Genomic DNA, 24,215 nt, shown 5'->3' with positions numbered 1-24,215 from the left:
GTACCCAGCTAATGCACTTGGTAACTGGAGGAATAAATCCTCCATGGAGTCTGTTCCAGGGCATGAGTCACATATTTTAGTATTATTATTATTACACTGTTATTCAGCATTTGAAATCCTGATAAAACATAATTCAGGTTTTATGGTTTATAGTTCAGAAAGTGTCAGTTTGCAGAATTTGATTTCTGGGATAAGTATCAGTTACTGGCTTTCCTTTCAAGCTTTTGATGATAAGTGGCTAAAGGGGATTTGCCTTAAAGGATCAGACAAGAAACACTAGAATTGGCTACAGATAAGTCAGAGGAGAGGACTTAGAGAGTACTGTTCTATGCATGTAAATGCTCTGGGATTCAGAGTACCACTGTTCAGGAAGCTGACATTTCTCACCACGTTGATGGAGAGCATTAGGCACCTCTTTGGGAATAATCCACAGTGCCAAAGGGAGAGGCTCAGTGTAGCTCAGGGTGAGTGATGCAAATACTTGAGCTTGTTAACCAAGTAGCATCTGCTTCCCTTAGATTTTGAAGGTAAGGGTTTGGGGCAGCAAAATAAACATAAGATTTTTGGTAATTGTTTTCAACTCCTTCAGGCATGTCAAGTCACTGGCAACAATATTTGCCTGCACTTTTCCCTGCTGTAGAGGTTGCAGACTTGAGCTACTCTCTCTAATAGTTTTATATCCTTCTTGCATTGTGGTCCCAAGGAAATAATGTCTCTTTCTAGGGTTTATTGATATATTTTCTGAATCGAAGGAGCGCCTGGGCCTTCATGCCTCAATGATCCTGAGATTCTTGCACCGGAACCGCATTTCCAGTACTGCCATCCCTTACCCAGTGCTGGAATACTTCAACAACATCTGCACCATGCGCTCGTCTGTGCTGAAGGATTCTTTGGATCGACTTCTCCTGAAAGAGAGAGGTAGGCAATGTCTTCCCTTTTTTTTCAGGAGGGTAGTGTAACCATGGCTTTGAAAAAGAGATTAGAGATAAAAAGCTTTCTTTGCTATGTTACCTCCAACAGGCCTGATGTTTTATAAAGTTGATCTGCATGCTTCTATGGATTTTTGTTGGTTTTTGAAACACATAAATTAATTTCTGAACTACCCAGCAATCTGAGTAACACTCTGGAATGTTCTTATCTTTCTCCTGGCCTGTTTCACAATCGATGGTTACTCATTTGTGGTATTCTTTATTCAGTCTCTACTAGTTGCTGGAAACTTAGTTTCCATGTGAAGGGGAATGTTTTCTGAAGTTGACTGTTCAATATTAAAAGATACTTTATCATTTTGGACTGGAGGTGGTGAATCTCTTACTGTATCTCTGATGGGACTGGCCTGGTCCCTGCAGCAAGGGCTCCTTTTCTTCACAGCTTGACTAGATATTTTCGGATTTCTGTACTTCTATTGAAATAGATCAAGTTACTTGGGAAAGAGACTGCTTTGTCCCTTCCCTAGAGTACATGAATTGAAGTTTTCTCCATCATAATTTACTTTTCCCTTTCATTTGTTTGTATTTGGGTATAAAAATAATAAAGCACTGGTGAGGCAAGTAATGAAAGGGATAGATAAAGGCTATTGAACTCAAGGGAATGGAGGTGTTTTTATACTGAGAGTGATAGGTGGAGATTATTGCAATTTCATCTGAAATGAAACTTTGCTATCTCCTGGTTTCTGTCAGAAACAGTCCTTCAGGGGCTGTGTTCTGTGCCAACAAGTTAATTTGTGTGAGATAGTTCTTACAAAGGTATAACAATTCTCAAAACAGGCCAAAGAAGAATGTTCTGAGTGATTTCTTTGCAGAATACCCCAGTGATCTGAATGGTAATCAGGAGTCAGACAAGCTGAAATCTGTCACAAAGTGCTACACACACATCGAAACCTCCTCCAATTCCGCCGATATCGACAAGATGACAAATGGAGAAACTTCCTCCTTCTGGCAGTCAGATGGGAGTGCTCGATCCCACTGGATACGGTGAGCTTAGGGTTGGGGCTGTGAGTCCTGAGATTGACAGCCAGTGGGGTGTTGTGGTGGATTGATCCTGGCTGGATGCCAGGTGTCCCCAAGGCTGCTACATGACTCCCCTCCTCAGCCGGGCAGGGGAGAGAAAATGTGATGAAAGGCTCTTGGGTCAAGGGCAGGGAGAGCTCTCTCAGCAACTCCATCACAGGCAAAACAGACTCGACTTGGGGAATTTAGTTCAATTTAGTAAAACAGAGTGGAGTAAGGAGAAACAAAACCAAATCTTCCCCCTTCCCCCCCACTTTCTTCCCAGGCTTAGAGAAAAACGGAAGAGAAGTTATCTCCTCCCCTCCAGAGGCGCAGGGGGATGGGGAATGTGGGCTGCAGTCCCTTCATCACATGCCAGCTCTGCCACTCCTTCCTCCTCAGGCGCAGGACTGCTCACACCCTTCCCCTGCAGCAGCGTGGGGTCCCTTCCATGGGAGACATTCCCCCTCAAACTGCTCCAATGTGGGTCCTTCCCATGGCAAGCAGTTACAGAATCAGAATATTCTGAGTTGGAAGGATCATCAAGTCCAGACCTTAAGTGAATGGCCCCTGTGGGGATCAGTCCCTCAGGAAGAGGCTGCTCCAGCATAGGTCCTCCATGGGATCACAAATCCTGCCAGCAGACCTCCTCCAGTGCAGGCTGCTCTCCCCACAGGTCCAGCCTCCAGCAACTTCTCACACCCTGTAGCCCCCCACTGCTAAAACCTTGTCACACAAACCCAATACAGGTGTAATTGAAAACGACTGGAATTAATGAGTGACGTATGAATACAGGTAAAAGCAGAAGTCACTAATGGCTGCATAAAATATAAAAGCCTGACCACCAAATAAAAGGTCACCTGTGAAGTGCCTTTATCTGCTGTGGTGACACACAGCCTTGTGGTGTGGAGAAACTTTCCAAGCTGTAATAGAGATGCAGTGGTTGGTACTTGAATAGAAACACTTTGCCACTGTCCAGGAAGTTCCATGAAACAGAAATGCTCAATGAAACAGAAATGTTTAGCGTCTAAGAATGTGTGCTTCAGGAAAAAAAAAAAAAAAAATCTCATTTTGGCCATTATTGATGCTGCATTTTTATTCCTGCGGAACAAATTCTCTGTTGAAAATATAAATAGAAAATTCTACAGTCTCTCAGAGGCAACTGTTTTCTAAATCAAAATTTTTTAACTTGTTCACCATGGTATGGGGTTAAGAACACCTGTGGAGCATTAGGTAAATTTCAGAGGATGTGTTTGTGTTTGTAGAGGTGGAAAATGAGTGAACAATAATATAATACCTATTATATATACATACATATAATATATAATAAAAGCACAGTGCTTGACTTACCTTCTCTTTGCAAGAACTGTTTTATCCTCTTTGCTTTGCAGTTTAAAGATGAAACCAGATGTGGTTTTGAGACACCTGTCCATTGCAGTGGCAGCTAATGACCAGAGTTACATGCCACAGCAAGTCACAGTGGCAGTGGGAAGGAATGCCAGCAGTCTCCAGGAGGTCCGAGATGTTCACATTCCAAGCAATATCACTGGCTACGTAACACTGTTGGAAAACGCTAACATTAGTCAGATGTGTGAGTCAATAAAGATACCATTGGGATACTGGTTTGGTGCTTTTTGGAAGGTGAAAGCTTGGGTAGATGATGGAGAGATGTGCTGCAGTGTCAGTCACCAGGGGTGACATTTTGGACCTTGTCCTTGGGTCAGAGAAATTGTTTTGATTCTAGTTTAATTTCTAGCCTGTAAGAGAGTCTTCCGAGCCTTTCTCGTGGCCTCTGTAACGTGGGCTAAGGGTTGAAGAGAAAAATAACTAAAGACACAGTTTTAGCCTCTCAGTGTGAAGACATGGGGCAGTTTTAAAATATCCTTACTTGCGGAGTGAAAGCATATGTTGGCTGATAGTATCTAGCAAAAAAATCTGCTTTTTTGGTGCTGGAACTCTGAAGTTCATCCAATGTAAGGCAGGTTTTACGCTTTTAAATAGTGTTATTTTTGAGTCTGGTAGCTCTGTGGGTGCTATACTGGAATCAATCAAGAAAAGCTGCTCCTTCCTAAGATGGTTTCTGCAGCTTCAGGAATTTTGTCCCTTCAGTTCCAAAAGATGCTTTTCTCTGAGGGGAGGTTTCAGTGCCACAGAAGTGGGCAGGAAGGATGTTGTTCCTCAAAAGTAGTCAGGATAATACCATCTGTGCAAAATGGTCAAGAATTTGTGTGAAAATTTTTATGTAACGTTAAACTTTGCTTTTAGGCTTTGCTCCTTTTCCCTATTATGTCCACAGCCACTTGCTTCCAAGGCATTTCCTATGTATGTAGGTAGGAAGGTACTGGTCAAACAATCTACAATGTATTTTCCACTTTGAGGATATTTTATTACAATTTTTCCTAGTTTCTAGCCATAGCATCTGTAATGGATCCACAGGCTATTTATGCAAAGGCTAAATTTTCCAGATCAGACGGTGCACAGCGTGTGTGGCTGTCTGTATCAGGCAGTGCTGTTCCATATCTGCCATTACTTTTCTAAGAGGTCCTGCACTAATTTAATGTTTGGAATATCTGGATTCTTCTAGCTCTAATCTAGCAGAAGAAATGGGAAGAAAATTCTATTTTGTGTTTTGACAGATGTACAGATAAACATCAAGCGTTGCCTTAGCGATGGATGTGACACCAGAATCCACGGGCTGCGGGCTGTGGGCTACCAGCGAGTGAAGAAGGTGGGAGTGTCCGTGTGCGACGCCTCGGCCATCTGGTACTGGTCCCTGCTGACCTCTCTGGTGACAGCTTCCATGGAAACAAACCCAGCATTCGTTCACACCATTTTACAAAATACTCAGTAAGTACCAAACTTACATGGGGGGTGATTTTATCTACTTCTTAATTTTTTAAAAAAGCACTTCTGGCTTTAGTAGGCAGTCTGCTGTCTGTAACTGGTTTCCACTCCTGCCGTTAAGGTGTTTAAACATCTTTTTCTATCTCATTGTTCAGATTTTTGATGTTTTTCTTCTATCCATTTGCATGTACTAGGACAACTGTAATTCTCCTGGCTGTTTCATCTAATCTAGTTGTTAAACCATGACTGAATGGACACTGGAAAATAGATTTTTCGCCTATGCATTTGTAATGACTTTGAGCAGCCTAAAATTAATTAATTTTTCTTGTCCAGTATTAATAACCAAAAAGTTAACATCTTCCCCTTAGGACTGAAGCTTAATTTAGCTTAATTTTTAGCAGAGTTCTGCTCATGTGATGCCTTGTCATGCATTTTATGGGGATATAGTTGAGTATATGCACCATCTCCGTGCAAATGTTTGCTTGTGGTGATTGACCATTTTCTGTGTAACGTTTCCTTGTTTGATTGCCAAACACTTCTGCTCGATGACTTGAAGGATTGGAATCCTAATAAAACCTCTCCACACCCACATCAGCTTTTATAGAGCTCAGTTAGCACGATGTCACCCCACTGAAGAGCAGGGCTGTCATTAGGTTGATGAATCCTGTAGGCTAAAGTCCACTAAGCCTATCTTTTAATTTATGTCATCTGTGAAATCTCTTTAAAGTTTAGATAACGTCATGCGTGCTCACACCTGAGACAGGCCCATAGTTGCAGGCTTTGCTGAAACTGAGGACCTTCAGTTTTGGTCAAGTTTAGATATTTTTTAGAAGTATAAAATGAACACTGAGCTAATAAAGCATTAAAGAATTATGAAGGAGAAATCCTGACTAAAATCATGCTTTCAGGAATTAGATTCAGTGTTTAGAATTATAAAGCAAAACCCCCAAACTTTAGTACTGGATGGGATAACTTCAGTATTGGATAGAATAACTTTGGTGAAACTGCTTAAGAATTCCTAATTTCAGGGGTTATCACATTGTCTTTGGAAATTCAGAAAAATTCTGATTAGAGCTAACAAGTGTCTCTCCTAGTTTCTCTAATTCTTCTGAGGGAATTTCAAATCAATTTTCCCTTTATTCATAGGCTCTTGCTCAATTCTAGACCAAATTAAAATGGAGCAGTGCTTGGACACTAAGCTATTTCTAATGCTGTCACAGATTTAATTCAAAACTCCTTGATACGTTTGTCTCATTAAATCTGTGACTGAGACTAGATTCAAGATTACCCAGCAGTCATTAAACTTTCCCTGCCTAGAATGCAATACTGTTGTTCCCTTTTGAAGAGATTCTCTGTGTAAATAGATTTTGTGCACTCAGAAGCAATTTGCAGAGACCTGCCCACACAAAGCATGAAGATTCAAACGTCTAATTCACTTTAGGAAGCTGTTTTCTGCAATTCTGCCTGGCTTCCTGACATTATGTTTCGTTTTTTCCTAGGAAAGCACTGCAGCACATGCCACCTCTATCCCTAACACCAGGCTCCACAGATTTTTCAAGCTTCTTATCACCAAATGTTTTGGAAGAAGTAGATAGCTTCCTTATCAGAATAACAAGGTGAGCTTATGTGGTTGATGCAGTGGGAAGTGGTTTAGAAGAGTCTGTAAATCAAAGCTTTTACGTCTTTACCCACATGCTCTTTTTTAAGTATCTTGAAAAATACAAACACTTCAAGAAATAGGCACCTGAGAGATTCTGTGGCAGCTTGTCTTTACTGAAAAACAAAATGTCCCAAATTTTCTTTTCACGCTGTTGTTGTTTTCCTTCACAGTTGTTGTACTACTCCAGAGGTGGAGCTGACACTCCTGGCCTTTGCCTTAGCCCGGGGGAGTGTTGCCAAAGTGCTGAGTTCCCTTTGTGCCATCACTGATCATCTGGACACTCCATACAAGGCTTCCTCTCTTATCTCTTCCATGGCGACAGTCAGACAGAACCTGCTCTATAAATACGGTAATGGAACAATCCTGGATCCTTTACTGTACATGCTTAAGGAAATACACAGCTTTGAGTTGTTCCACTTGTTGGGATTTAGAATTATCCAAATCTAAATTAAAAACTGTCACTGAAATCACAAGCTAGCAGCTGAACTGCCCAAAAAGCTGATGATTGATCAGCTTTCCATGATCAAAGAGTTAAACCAAGCGAGATCTTCTCAAGAGAAAAAACATGAACTTTGTAGATCATGGCCCCTGGATCAGGATGGTGATGATGGTGTTTGTGTTGCTTAAAAGGCAAATGACTGCAAATATTTTTATTCTTCCAGAAGACATTTGTTTGTGTGAGTGATCCTCAGTGAGTGCTCTCTCTTGCAGGCATGTAGAAATTTAAGATGCATTTTAAATGTAATGTGAATAGCATCTCTTTATGGTTCTTTTTTTTTTTTTTTCACTGTTATAAGATGAGTTAAAATTAAGTTTTTGTAATCTGAGTATGTCATGAGTGTAGAGCTGTTCATGGTGTGGCACCAGGTGGTGATTTTGCTGTATTAGCTGTATTTTCTCAGTATCAACTTCTGAGATTCTCATTAGTCTCTCATGAAGAATTTTACCCTTTATTGCCTTTTAGTATGTTTTGTCAGTACTTCTTGTCTTGTGCCAAAGAGCACGTGAATTACTTTATAATTATCAGTGTTTACTTTTGAAAGTTTTGAATATTAGTTCATTTTCCCCAGAGTAGCTAATGCCTTTTGTAAGACAAGTGGTATTTCATGGACTGGGAATTCCAAAGTGTGGCAACAGTTGAAGGAACGTGAATTGTCATGATTTTCATTGTCCTTCTGTCTGTATCTAGAACTCTAACTACTTTAGAAGAATGTATTTCTCATATTCCAGTTTCCCTCCCCTATTTTGGGTCTGACAGTGGTAAAAAATCTCATAGTATTGTAATTTTTTGCATTTTTTTCCCTGTATGAAGAAGTTTGGAAAATGTATTTTACCATTTTAAATGACTTTGATAAACCTGTGGATTTTTTTACTTAGGAAAGCCTTTACGACTCACTCTGCAAGCATGTGATGTAAAGGGAAAAGAGGATAAATCAGGGCCTGAAAACCTCCTTGTAGAGCCGTGGACTGGGGATGGTAAGAACCTGGACTTAAAATCCATAATATTAGAATCATGAAATCGTTTAAGTTAGACGATTCCACCAAACATAGTGATTGTTAAAAGTGCTGTGGTGCTGTTCCATATCTACTTATATATATTTGGTTCTTTATAGTTTTATGCTATAGAAGATCTGTAATTAAAAAAAGGCAAACTAACAAACAAAACCAAGACATTATATAAATTCGATTTTGCAGCACTGTGGATTTCTCATAAACCAGTTTATTGTCAAAATAAGCTAACCAAACAAAAAGATTGGATTTTGGAGAGAATTATTGATATTCTACGTGGAAGTCAGCAATGAGAATGTTCTACAAGAGCACACTTTGTGGGCTGAAGTCCAGAATCACTGTTAGTTTCCCAAATATTGTTGAGGAGAGGGTTTGTAGAAATCATTGAAATTCTCACTGTACATGCCTATTAATTCTCCCTTAAAGCCCCTCTTTGTTAATGCAATGCTTTTATGTACTGGATACTACCTAAACAAAGAGATTCGTGTTTCTTGACCTCTTTTTTAAGTGAAATGCCACCTAATCTTTTTTTTTTAAATGGTTTATTGTCTTGTGCAGTGCTACTGGTAAATGAAAACCATTGTGACAGAAAATCAGGCACATTCTAAATGCTTTTTTTACCCCTCTGTTTGTTCATGTGTATTATTTGAGTTCATTCTGTAGTTATTTTGTGACTTGTCTTCTGTTGTTTTGCGGATCATAGTTTGGGGGACTAGTCACTGAGTTCAGTGAATAGAGCCACAAACCAAAGTAATACTTGGGAATTACTAATAAACTTCAATGAGAAAATATTTTTGAAACTGCTGCAGATATTGCAGTGCCCAAAGAGACACTGCCTGGAGAGTTCTGTGTATATACTGGTAAAATACAATCTTAAGTTGTCCCTTTTATTTGGGAACATTTGCTAATGAGCATTTCACTGGAAAAGCGTTGTGGTTTTGTTTCCCCCCTTCAGCCCACAGTCCCAATATTCTCTTTCAAACATGTTGCACTAGCACTCATTCCAACCTCATTCTCTTCCCACTGCTGCTTTAGGTTTTCTTACTGAAACTGGGAAAACCAGAGCAAGTATCATTCTTTCTACTGGAACTGAATCTTCATTTCAAGTGACACAAATTAGAATAAAGGTATGTAGTTCCTGTGAGCTTTTGAAGTAGAAGACTTATTTTTTTCCCTAGTGGTGGAATTGAATTGGGATATTTTTTAAATTAGCTGAAATTTAAATTCATTATGAAATACTGTTATTAGAATTTTTCTTCAGGGTAGGTCAGGGAACTTCAGAAAAAGGAGGCCCTTAATTGTTCCAGGGAGACACAAGCATGTAGTAAAGACATTTATTTTATATTTATTCTATCTATATCTTGCAATATATATCTCAAGCCAGAGACTCTGTGGTTTATGGTTTCTCTCTAAAGTGTGTGGATTTATATGCAAGATCTTTTATCTTGTGCTTAAAATAAATTTATGACTCTGTTTCAAGATACTAAGCATGTGAGTTCAGATTAAATGAAGCTATTTCAAATTCTATTTAGAGACACCAGTGTCATTTGAACATTCGTTGTGACTTTTATCTGGTTTCAAAGGAAGGTCTTGTGATTAAATCTCATGGCCAAGACAAAACTTCAGGGAAGTTTCTGCAGCTGAATTGATTTATTTACTTAAGGCAAAGCAATAGTTTAATTCCCAGAGCAACAATGCATGTATTTATGTCAAAGAGACTTAAACATGAATGAACTTCTGGCAAGTGAATTCTAACTGGAGCTGGAGAGGCAGGTGAGTCGTTTTGCAGTGTAGTGATATTAACAAGGAGGCATGATTTTAGTTTTGTTAATTTTTTTAAATGTAAAAAGATGACAAAATTACAATGGGAATTAATATGTGGAATTCTAGTTAATGTCAGGGTGCTGGCAGGGTGATAAATACAGTAAATAATACCCGTGTACATGATCTCAGTTCAGTGGGTTACAGAAGTTTTCATAACATTTCTCTAAATGTGTTTCATTTTCCCGTGCAATTCCCGAGACCAGGATTGTCAGGATTCGGTTGCTTTCCATAAGTTCTTCTTTTTTCTGACTGCACAGCTGTGGATTTACCCCTTCAGGTCCGGAGAGGTGCCATTGGGGCACAGTGTGGGCTGGTGTTTGCTTACAATGGTGCCTCAGAAAAGTTCCATGCCGAGGAACACTTCAAAAGGTTTGAGAGCTACGACAAATGGAAGCTGAGGAAATTCAAACAATTTCTAAAAACCAGGTATAAATGGACTTTTTGTAATGCATACCTGGAAAATAAATGTTATATTTGATATTTTTGCAGTGCTGCTGGAACTACTGAGAATTATTCCAAGTGACTTAAAAATGGTGCATCATTTAATTGTTATTTGTTTGATTTTAATGACCATCAGTTTGATGTGTTGGAGGAAATATGTATATAGTTGTTGTTTTCAGCTTCTTGATTTAAAGGCCTATTATGAAAGTGATATAGCAAAACAAACCTTTTACTTGGAGTGCAGATCAATGAGAAATTTTAAAGTTAAGTTTTATTAAATCAGTTTTCAGAACTGTTGCTTAGGAGTAAGGGGAGGTTAAGGGGCCATGACTAAAAAGATTTTCTTGATTTTTTTTTTTTTTTTTTTACTTTGCATGTGGTAGAGTTTTGGGTATGTGAAACTTTTCTCTCTTCTCATCTTTATAGCCATAACATGCTAAATTTAAGTATTTTGGTAGTATATCAACAGCTTTACAATGTCTCTAAACGTTTTCTTTACAAAGTGTCTTACATTCTTTTATACACAGAAGCAATTGCTCATGTGATGATTTGGGAGATGATGATCCTATTGGCTGGTTTGAAGTAGAGGAAGAATGGGATGAAGTTGATGTCAAAATGCAGCAATGCAGAGTTTCCCAAGTAAGAACCCACAAAAACCCCTTGGCCCAGTCAAAATGAGCAGGGGCTCTTCTCTGTGCCAACTGAAGTAATCCTAATTCTATTTTGTGAGGGAGAACTCTGCTGGACAGAAAAAAAAAAATTAATAGGCTTCTACTTAAATGAACGATTAAATTTTTGTCCTCTGAATTTTATTCTTTTTCTCTGTATGCACATATATCTATATATCTATATATCTGAAGTTAAGTGGTGCTTCATGATCAATTTAATGCAAAGTTATGTGATAATGTGCAGATTACTGGTTTTAATATGATTGTTGCTTTATTTTAGTATCTAGACCATTTAACTACTGTGTAGTCATAGCATTTATTCTTTCAGAGCCAGGTTCTTCAATCCATGTTTTAGTGGGCAAACAATTACTAAGAGTTTCCATCAGTTAGGCTGCTGTCCCTGGGGAATGGAGACTCTTCCGTTTCAAGAATGGCAGAAGATGGCTTTGATTTGTAGTGCTTAGGGCCTTTGTAGGGAATGTTGCATTTCAGATCCTTGTTCTGGAATCAGCTGCTGTAGTTCCCCAGTCCATTTGCACTGTGGGAATTAAGAGAATTGGTGGCATTGTTGTATCAACTGGGATTTTTTCTAACTCTGTTGCTGCTTGCTAAGCCACTGCTGCTGCGGAGTAACTGAGTACGTGTGGATGGCAGGACTTGCTGTTCCTTCAGTTTTGTGTTCTGCACCTCACTGAGAGCAGACTATGTTTTAAATATTACATATTGATCCTCTGCTTGCTTTTAAATGCAGCTAATAATTCTGTAACCTGCAAGAGTACTGTGACTGTGGAAGTGAGGAACAGTGTGTGCAGAATGAATGCACTGATAATGAACTAACGAACTTTGCAGGCGCCTGTAGAGGTCATAGAACTGTCCCTGTGACTTTTTGGAAGTAGGGAGAGATCAAACTTAGCCTCAGTATTTTAAACCTCTGGAGGTGATAGACGAGGGACTAAGGCTTCCCCCCTCAACTCCGGCTGCGGTCTCCTCACCTACATCCACTCATGCCTTTTAAAAGGCCAATTTGTACCAGCTTTTAAACCCAAATCTTGTGCTGTTTTTATATCCTTCTAGTACTTGATGATAAAGTTCTTGTGCACAAGACAAGACTCAGCAGAACGGCTCGGGGTCCAAGGGCTGAGTGTTCTGGGCTATCTGCGGCCCCTGCGAGACGAGCCCTGCAGGACCATGAGCTGCCTGCAGTGCAGGAAAACTGAGGATGACACAGTTTGTGGCACAACTCTGCTCCTGAAGACACTTCATTTCATCCAGCAGCTGGCACAGGACCTGGTATTTTTACTTCTTAGGGTTTTTTAAACCTCTGTTCTCCAGCCTAAGAAGAATAAGTCGGTGCAAACAGCAGTTGTGAGTGGGCAAAGAACAGCTGGGGTGCTTTTAACAAAGTTAGAAACCATGTTGTGGAGAAAAAAAAAAATTTCTGAAAAATAGAATTCTGTGTATGTTTGCTGGCAGTTTATTACTTTCAATCAAATTAGATGGAGAGGTAGAGGTTATGAAGTCTTCTGGTGGTGGAGAAAAGGGATGGGATCCTAGAAATCTGGAAAGAGGGGAGAGCTCTGTGGAGGAGAAGGTTTCAGCATGAACTGTCGCATTTAGACACCAGAATATCCATGAAAGAAACTGGAATTCATGTTAGCTGCAAATTTATGGGAAAGCTGGCTGTGCTTTCCTTTAAGCCCAGTGCTCAGGGATTTATGTTTTATAAATGTGTTCTGTATAGAGCTAATTTTCCAATCCTGCATTTTCTTTGTCTTTTTAAGGTTCAGCAGAAGGAGAGTGGATTAAAATACAAGTCATTTTTAGATTTCACAGGCCTTGATTTGCAGCTGTTCTGGAATTTTTACAATAAACTGCACCAAAAGTAAGTTACTTCTTTCGTGTCTGCTGAGGCACTAATCAGTGTGTATAAATAAAATATGCTTTGTTTAGTTACAGCAGTTTGTTCTTCCTAAACTACATCATTTACATAAATAACATTTCCCTACTGCTGCCATATGGACTTTTAACTATAAAGTTATGTAGAAGCTCGAGCTGTAGATTAATTTAGCTGGTAGCTACACTTCCTTTGGCTATGTCTCTCCACTCAGTGGTTTTTATCTATCTGAAATGGTGACTTTCATAGCAACATTTATTTGGTGCAAAAGAGCTGCTTTTCTAGTTTTTGCTTCTGTTTGTTATATATCTTGTTACAGCCCAAGGGAAGAATGTATCTTTGCTCAAACACTGCTGTTGCAGCTTCTCCAGAGCTGCTTCTCTGTACTTACTGGAGATAATAAAACTGCTAAACCTCAAGAAACTCCTCAGAGCAAAACAGCTGGTCACACAGAAGCTGCAGAAGAGCTTTATAGACATTTGTGTGAAGGTAATTTTTAGTCAATGTATATTGACTGTTTTGTCTGTTAAAGTTTGGGAAAAGATATTCATTCCTAGAGGCCAAGTCAGCTCCTGTTCCTTTGTTTCTCCTTCAGGTCAGTGTGTGCTAATTAGTCCATCACTAGAAACTTTCCTTGGCTCAAAGGAAGGTTTTATAGACTTTCTGGCAATGTGGTCTGGAAACAGCTGCAGTAGAAAACTTTTGAACGTGTCACCTGCTTGTACCATCAGGGAATGTGACCCTTTGACTATAACATTACTGGGGTTAATTTAGTTCTGACACTGCATATCAGTATAAATGAGCTCATGAGTAGACTGTGACGTTTACAGGAACACAGGGAAGATTCTGGAGCCAGTGAAGGGAATGGGAATTACACATTAGATTTCTTTGGAAGTAGGGTGGCACTCTCTGTTCAAGTGTAATTTGAAGAGTCTCCTGCAAAGTGAGCTAGAGGGAAAACACTTTATATAGAATCTGTCACATCTTGAAAATTTTATTAGCTTTGTTGGGTGTCAAGTTATAATCTTGCTAGAATTCATTTACTTGGTGAATAAATATATTCTTTCTTAATATAAATCTTCCTTGCTGTAAGTTAAAAAGTTTCCCCTCATTTTCTGTGTGTATAATGGGATTGCAAGGGCTTGAAGTTGTGCAGACTAACATTTAATTCAGTTATGCCTCTAACATATTAGATGGGGTATTAATTAGAACTTGTAATTTTGTTTCCTTTTTGTATGAGCAGTAGTGGATATGGGGGACAGTAACTTCATGCCAATGAAAATGCTGAAAGAGGAAGTTAAGAACACCTTACTCAGTGGAGCAGCAGTTTTTTTCCCAGATAGACAGACCAGGCGACACCAGCTCTTCACCATGATGGTAAACATTAAATGAGAAATTGTTTGTTTAGTACCTGCTTTCTTTATGCAGAAAAGAGGACAAATCTGAGTTGTTATTCTCAAATAATATATACTTTGTCCCATTCAAGTAAAAACCCTTTTTTTTCTTTGCTTCTTTTTACCCTTCCCCTTTTCTCTCTGCAGCTTATCCAAAGAAAGAGGAACTAACCCTGCCTTTCTTACCAAAACTGAATAATAGAACACAGAAATTAGAATTCTTTGTCACAGAGGAGGAAAACAGAATGTATCATAAAACTAGATCTTTTTCCTTTTCTAGAAAAACATCACAGAGCAAGAACATAAGCAATCTGTACATCTTGCCTTCAGATCCTTGTGTACCCACTTCAGGTAAGGGGTCCTGAAATTGAAAATGTTTGTCTGATACCCCACATTTGTTAATAAGCATGTATTTAATCATTTTTAGAAATGTTATTCCCCTAAACAATAATTCTCTGAAGTAATCAACTAATGTTGTTTAGAAAGGACATACTGCTACTCAATATTTTTATTAACTGAATAGCTCTATAAAGCACTGGCCAAGGTTGGTGCTGAAATCACAGTGTATTGCTCTTAGGCTTCTCCTAGGCTGTCTTCCAATATTTTAAGTGATTGTTTGCCAGTGCTGATGGTTGGTACTGATTTATTTAGTCTGGAGTCATCAGAACACAAACTTTTGATTTTCATAGTAATTATACAGTAGGATCTCTACAGATTTGACACAAAAAATACTAAATTTCTGGTTGGGAACTGTTTGGAACTTCTTGTTGTTGGTTAGTAAGAATATCTTTGTTTTGTAGTGATCAAGATCCAGGTGGACTCTTACTATTACCAGAGAAAGGAGTTTCTGCAAATTTTGATATAAGTGAAGTGTTGTCAGTCATGGACACCCTTCTGCTTGTGGCAGCAAGAGAGGTAACTGGCTTTGCACTGCTCCTGCTTCTTTGTCATGAGTTTTGTAGGCACTCAAACACAAGCTGCTTGCCTGCCCATGGATGCTAAGGAATCAGCTTCCCTGTCCTTCTGGATGCAATTGCTCATGGCTGTGTGAGTCAGTAGGATTAGCTTTTCCAATCAGTTGAGTGTTTTCCTTTAAGCATTAACATTTCATAATAGTAGAGTAGGAAATGAATAATATTTTTCCAGTAGGAAATGTGTAAGATGTGGTGTTTTTCCATAGCATTGAAAAGACTCTATGGAGAGACACTGGGCTACAGAAGGAATCATTCCATTTTGAGAGGATAGGATTGGGCATGTCACTAAGGGAGGTGGAAATGGAGGAGGGTTATTTACATATGCAGAAAAACTCTGCTGAGAACATTGAGTGACTCATATGTAGCTGTTCCTATTTAAAATTGTGATATATCAAAACAAAGCACATCACTTGCTACATGGTGTTACATGCTGCTTGTCATTTGCATTTCATCTTTTTCTGGGGTGAGTGGGATGATTGTGTCCATCCCAGTTTACTTGGTGCATACTGTGTGTCATGCTGCAGCAGAAGAGGCTCCATTGCATTCATAAGTGTTCCTTATTTTTCAGTGTGAAATGATGATGCTGGATGTTGCACAGCAAGAGAGTGGCACAGTCTTGTCTTCCTTATTCTGGTCTGTTCAGGGCAGCCTCCTTTCCTGGTGCTATCTGCAGCTTAAAGGCACTGATAATTCAGCCAAGGATCTTGCAGTAGAAATACTTAAAAACTGTAAGTGCTGGGATTGAATACAGAATTCAATATGGTGCAATACAGGACTTTAAAATGTGATTTTGCAAATTGTGGTATAATTAGGGATCACCAAAGGTTGCCTGAGGCATACTCAGAAATGTCATAGCTTTTCTAATCTCTCTAGGAAGTAATTAGAAGGCATATTAAGCAACTTGGAGTTTTAGTTGTACTGATAATCTTATGCTGGGAGAATCTTCAGAAAGCATTTCAGTAAGTTTTGGGGGCTAGATACTGAAAAAAACCCCAAACAACAAATAGTTACAGACTTCCATTTGAATATTTTAATGTCTTAGCATCCCTCATTTTGGTAAACTCCTGTGTGGTGACACGTGTTTTCCTAGATGGTTGTAATAGCAAGAAGAAAGGAACTTGCTTAAGAAGCCAGGTACACCTAAGGGGTTTTGTTGGGTTTTTTGTGGGGGGGGATTGTTAGTTTTCTTTAATGCAGCAGCTCAGTGTTGAGTAGTTAATTGGGCCAAATACTTAACAAAGGTGTAATTTTATGTAAAATGATATCATATTTATGTTATTTGTATATAAATACATTGCTGTGTTCCTGTCTTACATTTAAAAATTGAGTACGGCTGTAGCTAAAAATTCCTACCCTCACTTGTTACTTCAGCTGCCTTTCTTAGCTGTGTATGGAGGCTGCTGGATCCATGGAGCTTGTTGAAACAATCCTGGGGTGTTTGATGAAATTACTCATCACTCATTTTTTCTGTGATATTGTTGATAAGCACGACTTGTTTCCACAATAGAAGTATCACAGAAAACTTCCTCTGAAGTGTTGGGTGTTGCTGCCTTGGGGGCAGCAGATCCTTTCCTGCTGTATTTGTCCTTGTGCACATCATCATGCACCTAATGTTTCATGAAGTCATGGCTGTGGGAGCAAATCCTTAAGGTGGCTATTAAGGATTTTTTTTTTTTCTCTTTAGATGTGGGCCAGTTCCTGTCAAATATCAGAACAATTTTGCAATCACTCTTATCTCAATATAGTGGCAAAACAATAGTAGAAAAAATAAGTAGCTCTGTCTTTGCTATGGCAACTCGTCAGCTGGTAAGTGAACAGTGGGATTTTCTCCTGTTCCTGGGCGGCATGGCTGTGACTCTGGCATTTTCGTGACACCTGTGTTTGCTCCTAGGTCATCTTCTTGTTGGATTTTTGCACTTTAGACATTCCATACTGTACTCTGCTACAGGGATTCAGCACTTTGATAGAACCACTGAAAAGCCTTTGTAGTGAACCTCATAAGGTAACTAAAGGCACGGGCACATTAAACACAGTGAAACAAAAGCAAAATTGCAAGAAAGACATAGAAAACTCGGGTGATTCTGTTGGTGAGCATTGGAAAAGAGCTGGAAAGCTTCTAAAAGTGTGGGATGTGTAGTGAAATGTTGAGTGAAGTACTAGAAACATATCTACTGATATGGGAGATAGGCAAAGTGATCAGACAGTGCAACTGGAATGAGCAGCCTGGAAGGTAGATAGGAAGGAGGGGATTCTGAGGGTGAAGAGGAAAACAAATTAAAAATAGTATATGCTTAACATTTTTAGCTTCACTGCTTGTGGTGATGCAAATAAGTCTGTATGTCTGTAGGGTAGATGTTTAAATCTGCATTAGTCATCCAGACTCTCTTTTTGTCATGACTGGAGACTTGTACTCACTTGTGGGTGAGACAGTCTCCTCCTGAGTCTCCTCCTGCAGTAGACTGGGTGGGTTTTGCTTTAGAAGTGCTTCCTAATTATGATTACAAAGGATGTCTTTAGAACTAGTTTCAGAGTAAATCAATGCTGTAGCCTTTTAAATGCCATTTGTATGCACATCTGGCAACTTGAAATTATAGACACAAAAATCTAGTGTGGCAATTTATTTTTTTCTTGCCTTTGTATCTAAGAATGCATTTTTGTTGTACAGATGGACATGGAAAGCTGGCAGCAGGAGCAGCCTGTAGTATTGCGAACCTGGACAATGGAATCACCTCATAACTATGAAAATAATTGCCATGAGGTCTCAGTCTTCCTGTGTCATGGGGCAACTTACTTTGAGGTGGAATTTGATGAAAAATGTGAAACTGAAAGGAGGTAATTTAATCTTGTGCTGTGTTGAATTCCAGTGTCTGTTTGCAGAGGGGCAATTCATGTTTCAATGTGCACTCCACACATGCCATTTCAATTTCTTCATTGTCCAGAGCAGTACACAATATGTATTTTTGAATGACCTTGTGCTGAAAGCTACCTCTCCTGGCAAATTTACAGACATGCTGTTCCATATGAATTTTGCTTCCTTTGGCTTTGATCTGTTTTATAATTACGCTGTGACCACCGCAGTTTGTGCTCGTGGTATTTTTTTTGCCCTCTTTCTATTGGCTTGGTTTCTCTTGGTAACACATCAGGCTACTGCTTAGTTAAAGCATTTGCCAGATGTTGGATTTGGCACACATTACCAATTCCAAAGTCCTGCAGGACAGCAGATCTGTGTTTGCTGGGACTTCTGCATTGAAACATGAAATAAATTCCTTAGCAGTCACATGAAGGTGTGGTTCAGAAAGAAGTGACAGGGTGCACTTGTGAAAATCCAAAAGCAAAAACATTCTCCCCCAAAACTTGAAAAGTAAATTTGGAAGTAATGAATTGCAATTTTCACAGGTATGATTACCTGGAGTTCACTGATGCCAGAGGGGCAAAAACTCGTTACGATACAAAGGTTGGCACTGAGAAGTGGCCTAAGGTGAGCACCTTTAAAATTCTGAACCAAATTATTTATCCAGTCTTAGGAAGTCCTTATGATTCCTTTGGAAACGTTTTATGTAAAAGGATGTGTGCTTTTGTGCATGGGTGTGTTTATTAGGTTTCTTAGGTGGAGGGGAGGAGATGGGGAAGAAAGTCTGAAATGTTGCAAATAAAAGGAGTGAATGGGTAAAGAATCCCTCTTTGCTCCTGTTATCAAAAGAACAGTCAGTTAAAGTGAAAAGGAATAATCATGTTTAACTGCCAAAATACATGGGCAAAACTTGCTCTGCCCTTGCAAGTTTTTATATCATAAGACAAGTGTGGCCCTTTCTGGGGCTGTGCTCTGTCCTCAAATGGGATCTGCTCTTCTGTTTGTGGCTCTGACTTTTAAAGCTCAATCATATATAATATTGCTCATTAAGCTCTTGGATAGAAATTTTACCTGCTTAGTACTGTGGGTTTCTCATTGAGATGGTGGGGGGAATTAGATCTGTTATGGCCAGAACATAATAATGAAACCCCAGAGTTGCTGAAGGGAATTCATTACCCTGAAATGTTTTCCTGTCATGTACATTTGGCAAAATGACTGTTTTGTTGCTCTGTAGAAAGTGACCTTTAAGGCTGGCCCACGGCTGCAGTTTCTCTTTCACTCTGACAGCAGTAATAATGAGTGGGGCTACAAGTTCTCTGTCACTGCTTACGGCCTCCCAGACGTTGCCGTGTCTTGGGGCTTGGATTTACAGCTGCTTGTCTCCCGGCTGATGGGGCGCTTGGCTTCCCGAAGCATGGCCCTCAAATCCCTGCGAGGTGAGTGCCTCCCACAGCCCACAGCTGGGATCCATGCAAACAGGAGCTACAAGGACTTTATGTTGAGGATCCCCTGGGAAAATGAAGTTCCTTTTGTGTTTCTCTCACGTGAACATGGAACACTTGCTGTGTTGTGAGTCCGTGGAAGATGTGGACTCGTGGAAGTAATCCTACTAAGCTAAATTACGTTTATGAAGTAGTATGTGCTTCTTTTTTTCCTTCTAAAATTGTTCCCTGGTGCTGTCATCCGCCTCACATTGGGAGTGTGAATATGGGGCCAACAAACTGAAAAAATTACAGAGCTTAGGACACAAGTGATTCTAAAAATTCCACATGAGCATTTGGTATTGAATGAAATTTAAATTCACAAATGAAGTTCAGTTAGTTCCAGTAGTTAAGTACACTTAGGATCTGGGCCTGTGAAGATAAGTAAAATAAACTTTAAAAAATAAATTTAAAAAAAAAAAAAGTTTATTCTTTAATTTAAAAACAAGACCACTTCTCTCTAGCTTCCTAAATCCAAATCCATCCACCACTTTAGAGAAATTAAATAAAGCTAAAGAGTTCTTGCTCCAATCAGGTGGTCGATGTTTACCATGGAAAATTAGACAGCTATTTACCTGTGAATTCAAGGAACTAATTGAAGTGTTTGAGAATATTGTCTTCCTTTCTTAATATGAGCATGCTTGCATATAACAATTTAGGTCTTTAGTAGGAGAGAAAGCTTTTAAACTCTTTTAAATTAGAAAATTTCTGTAGTTATAATACAGTGAAAATGTTCAGTTTAAAATCCTTCCATATTGTAACACTGTCACTATAAGATGTCGATGCTGCCATTAATGAAAGGGTACATCAATTTTCTGTACCATGTTAGAAAAACAGAGAACATTGTTAAATTACTTGTTCAGTCTATTTGCATTAACTTTCTGCTGTGTTTCAGTTTTTTTCCCTACTGGATGTTTAACATTTATTATTTTCAATAATCTGTAAAAATGAAGAAAATTCTTTAGTAACTGAAGGGTCTGTTCTGAATTTCTTGCAGAATTAGGTAGTGAAGCAGACTTGCCTCCTTTGAAAGTAACATCAGTTCTTAATTCTCCTCTGTGGAAACCTGTCTTCAGGCATCAGATGTGTCCTGAGGCACTCCTGGGAACCAGGCAAAACACTACCAAGCACCAAGACAAAAAAGAGGTACTTACCCACTGCCTGTGTTCCCTTGGCATGAAATCCCTGTGTATCACACGGGTTCATTTGGCTTTAGGGAGTGTGAATGCCCTTAAGCACGTGCTGCTGTGTCATCTTTGTCATCATTTGTGCTGTTGGATTCAAATATCAAGGAGGAAAGAAACTGTTGTTTCTTTCTGTTGTTCTGTGCCCTTTATGAGTTTCCATTTTCATGGAATCATAAAATGGTTTGGAGGGACCTTCAAAGATCATCTAATTCACTCCCCACCTTGTGCAGGGATGTCTTTCATTGATCAGTTTGCTCAGCTGCAGTGGATAAACTGCAAGTTGACTGATGGTTGCAGCTCATTGCTACATTTTTTCTCAGCCAATGTTGAAGTTAATGTGTTGTATCCTTCTCTGCAGGCTCGGAGCTCTCCCCACGAGGTCTGCCGTAACTTTCTTATCGACTTTGCAAAATCAGATCCTGCCCAGGACTTCAGTGGGCAAAAATCTGAACTTTTCAAAGGACTTATACAGGCATGTAAAAAACAGACCCCAAAGACAGATATAGTTGCTGGTTCTACTGTTGATCAAGCTGTGAACTCAACATTTGCTGCTTTGGTGTATCTCACTCCAGATTTATTTGAGAAGCTTCAAAAATATGGTAACTCTAATATTATTAGACTATCTTAATAATGAAGACTTAAAGTTTGTAAAAGGCTCTCTTACAGCTGAGTTTATAGCATTTAAAAATCAGTTTAGTGGGGCAATTTAAAGAAGATGTTCTGTAAAAAGGTATCATTTAGGCAGACTAGGTGAGCTTTTTCTCTAGAGTAATTATTTTTTATTAACATATATTTTTGTCTTCAGAGCACTGGCAAAATATTAATAACTATCAGAAGCTACTAATTCTGTAAGGCTATACCTAAAGAGAGTAGTGATGTCCTCTGGGGCTTTAACTCAGAACTATGTGGCTCCAGTTATTAGAGGTTCTTGGATCATTTTCTACGTTGTACCTTTTCTAAAAAGCCAACAACAACTTCTGTTATTAACTGTTGGTGTTGGAGGAGGTGTGAATTATCTTCCAAAATACCATTCAGTGGAAACCAACCTTGCCATCCTCAAAATATATATTTCATTTTTTTCTAATAGAAGGTAATGTTTTGCTTTTAACTTACTAGCCATTGTATTATAGTTGATGTATTTTTCAGTAGGTAAAATGAACAACTTTTTGACTTACAGCATCTTTCCACTATTGATATGTTTGAAGTATTGGGTAGTAAGATATTACTTGGTTTTGAAGGATTTCATTTTAGGCTTTTCACTTTTTGTCATAATTTTGACACTAAACATTTTACATTTTCATAGAATGATTGAACTATTTTTTGAGCTCTAAAGTTATGAGTAAAAATGACTGACACAAAGACTGACTTGATGATTAATGTGGTTACTGCCTTTAGTCATTTTGTGTATGTCTGATAATTGAGCTAATTTTCTGAGTGACATTGAAAACCGGACAAGTATTAATGACTGTTAAAGAAATCCATCCCACTGTTCTGTCAGTATCTTCATCTGCTGGTTGTGCTGGGGCAGACTCATTTCAGGACCCGTGTTCACCTGTTCTATGGGAAGTTTGGAGAAGGGATGCTGAAAAAAATACAGGAAAAAAATTAGAAAGGGAGAATGGAAGAGGGAAGACTATCTTTTTCTCCATAGTCATTGTCAGGCCAGTTTGAATAGAAACTGATTTGTCAGATTTATGATTTTTGCAAATTGGTATTGAAAGTCCATTCCAGAAATTCATAGTGTAAAACAGTAGAGAAAACAAATACATCTATAGAGTTTTAGGTTAATACTAAGCATTTGTTGATTTTTCTGATAAGTTTACATCAGTGTTATTGCATGCATAGGGAAGGATTTTATTTTCCATGGCTTTAGGCATCAATTTTTGGGAAGAGATGGGAAAGATACTCGTAAATTAACTTTGTAAATAAATCAGTCAAGGTGCAGTTCATGTATTCAGGACGTATGAAAGTTGGCAGGCTTATTCTCTATTTTTCATACAGGTATAATTCCAAGTATTGACTAAGAGATGAAGAGAGGGCTGTAGCATAATTTTAGTTAAGTAGCTGTATAAAAATGGAGCTGTAAATAAACAGGACTCTCTTCTTTCTCTCATTTCCAGTCAACAGTGGAGGCAAGGTGCCTTTGAGTGATGAGTTTGCACAAGTGTATTCCCTGGCTGATTCCATTAGAATATGGATGGTAAGAACACTCAGGAGGATCTCTGTTAATGTCATTTAATTTAGTACTTTACAATGCAATGTTAAGGAGTAGGGTGGAGCAATTTTTCCTTCAGTTATTCTACATCAGCTGTTTTCACTTAGAAAGAACGTAGGTTTACTTTGAAACTTTGGACTTAAATGTTTTAATGCATACTTACACTCCCCTCCTCCCCTCAGCCCCAGATGTGTCATCATGAGTAGTTAGGACTGAATTTGACCGAAAAGCAATTAAATTTGTGGTATGTTTCAGGAAGAGCATATGTTGTAAATTAGAAAGATTTTTACATTGCATTTGAAGTTCTTTTGAGGTATATCATAGAAAGAAGTGTGTCTTAAACATCATTCTATTGTCTTGTGACTTTCTCCCTCCTCTTTTCTGCCTAAGAATTCCTGGCAGGTTGATGTACTAGAGTTACAATGGGTTCAGATGCATGTTAAGATGAGTAATTGCCTTTACCCATTGCAGGACAGGTGTTTGCATCTGGCAGAGCTCGCTAGTGAGGTGACATGTTTTTGGAGAACTCTATCTCATAACTAGATGTATATATTTTCCTGAGTGCTGAGGGTAAAGGAGAAGCCTTCTTTTCCTTGGAGGACTGATGCACATCAAGTCACGAGACAGGCAATGGTTTCAGCCTACAAAGCTCAAGCAGCTTGTGGTGAGGCTGTTCCTGCTCTGACAGTTCAGGTACTGCTCTTTTAGGCTCCTGGGCAGTTTGCTCTGAGGTTGGGAATAGTAACTACTGTCATCTATCCCTGAGATTAAATTCCTTTTAGTCATTACAGTCTTCATCCTGCCTTGCTGTATAGATATACAGAGAGAATCATATTTTAACTATATTAACATCCTGTTTACAGTTGGAAATGAAGCAGAAATCCCTGATGGGGAGGGGAAATGATGCTGAGGAGAAGCAGAACACAGAAGCAAGTGAGGTGAACCCAGAAACTCTCGGTGAGTGTTGCCTTGTATGTAGGAGCATTGCAGGTAGCTTAGGAAAGCATTGCCTTGTAAAGCTGAAGACATTATTTTTGCCATGAAAGGTAAGTTAGCAACTGGGGTTACTTTTTCATACCTTAAGAGATAACCTAGTGTACATTGGATTAACTATCTGGGATTGTGTTCTGCTATTCTTTGCAGAAAACAGTGAGCAAGTTCTTCAGGTTGTGACCTCTCACTTGGGTCGCCTGGTTCTGAACTTACGTTCATCTGTTTTTGTAGATACTTCTTACCACATTTAACTGATGTTAGAACAGCAGCTGATGGTTAATGTGTTCTCATTGGC

General features: G+C 38.9%; 1 protein-coding gene across 2 annotated transcripts in view; it reads left to right on the top strand.

Moving 5' to 3' along the window:
• The window catches only part of ZZEF1 (zinc finger ZZ-type and EF-hand domain containing 1), a 56,189-nt gene that overhangs the window by 5,012 nt on the left and 26,962 nt on the right, over positions 1-24,215 (top strand). For both annotated transcript variants that reach the window (XM_032129758.1, XM_032129757.1), the window contains exons 3-28: positions 724-918; positions 1,799-1,970; positions 3,377-3,576; positions 4,622-4,832; positions 6,329-6,445; positions 6,660-6,838; positions 7,867-7,965; positions 9,034-9,125; positions 10,100-10,248; positions 10,791-10,902; positions 12,006-12,221; positions 12,713-12,813; positions 13,145-13,314; positions 14,069-14,202; positions 14,500-14,570; positions 15,020-15,134; positions 15,762-15,921; positions 16,878-16,999; positions 17,085-17,195; positions 17,859-18,025; positions 18,590-18,671; positions 19,279-19,480; positions 20,523-20,671; positions 21,071-21,311; positions 22,833-22,912; positions 23,791-23,884. In XM_032129758.1, the coding sequence (XP_031985649.1) occupies positions 724-918; positions 1,799-1,970; positions 3,377-3,576; positions 4,622-4,832; positions 6,329-6,445; positions 6,660-6,838; positions 7,867-7,965; positions 9,034-9,125; positions 10,100-10,248; positions 10,791-10,902; positions 12,006-12,221; positions 12,713-12,813; positions 13,145-13,314; positions 14,069-14,202; positions 14,500-14,570; positions 15,020-15,134; positions 15,762-15,921; positions 16,878-16,999; positions 17,085-17,195; positions 17,859-18,025; positions 18,590-18,671; positions 19,279-19,480; positions 20,523-20,671; positions 21,071-21,311; positions 22,833-22,912; positions 23,791-23,884 (3,741 nt within the window). The remainder of the gene's footprint in view (positions 1-723; positions 919-1,798; positions 1,971-3,376; positions 3,577-4,621; positions 4,833-6,328; positions 6,446-6,659; positions 6,839-7,866; positions 7,966-9,033; positions 9,126-10,099; positions 10,249-10,790; positions 10,903-12,005; positions 12,222-12,712; positions 12,814-13,144; positions 13,315-14,068; positions 14,203-14,499; positions 14,571-15,019; positions 15,135-15,761; positions 15,922-16,877; positions 17,000-17,084; positions 17,196-17,858; positions 18,026-18,589; positions 18,672-19,278; positions 19,481-20,522; positions 20,672-21,070; positions 21,312-22,832; positions 22,913-23,790; positions 23,885-24,215) is intronic.

This window comes from Corvus moneduloides, chromosome 20, assembly GCF_009650955.1.
Source record: "Corvus moneduloides isolate bCorMon1 chromosome 20, bCorMon1.pri, whole genome shotgun sequence".
Classification (NCBI taxonomy): domain Eukaryota; kingdom Metazoa; phylum Chordata; class Aves; order Passeriformes; family Corvidae; genus Corvus; species Corvus moneduloides.
This window is presented reverse-complemented; position numbering and strand designations above follow the sequence as displayed.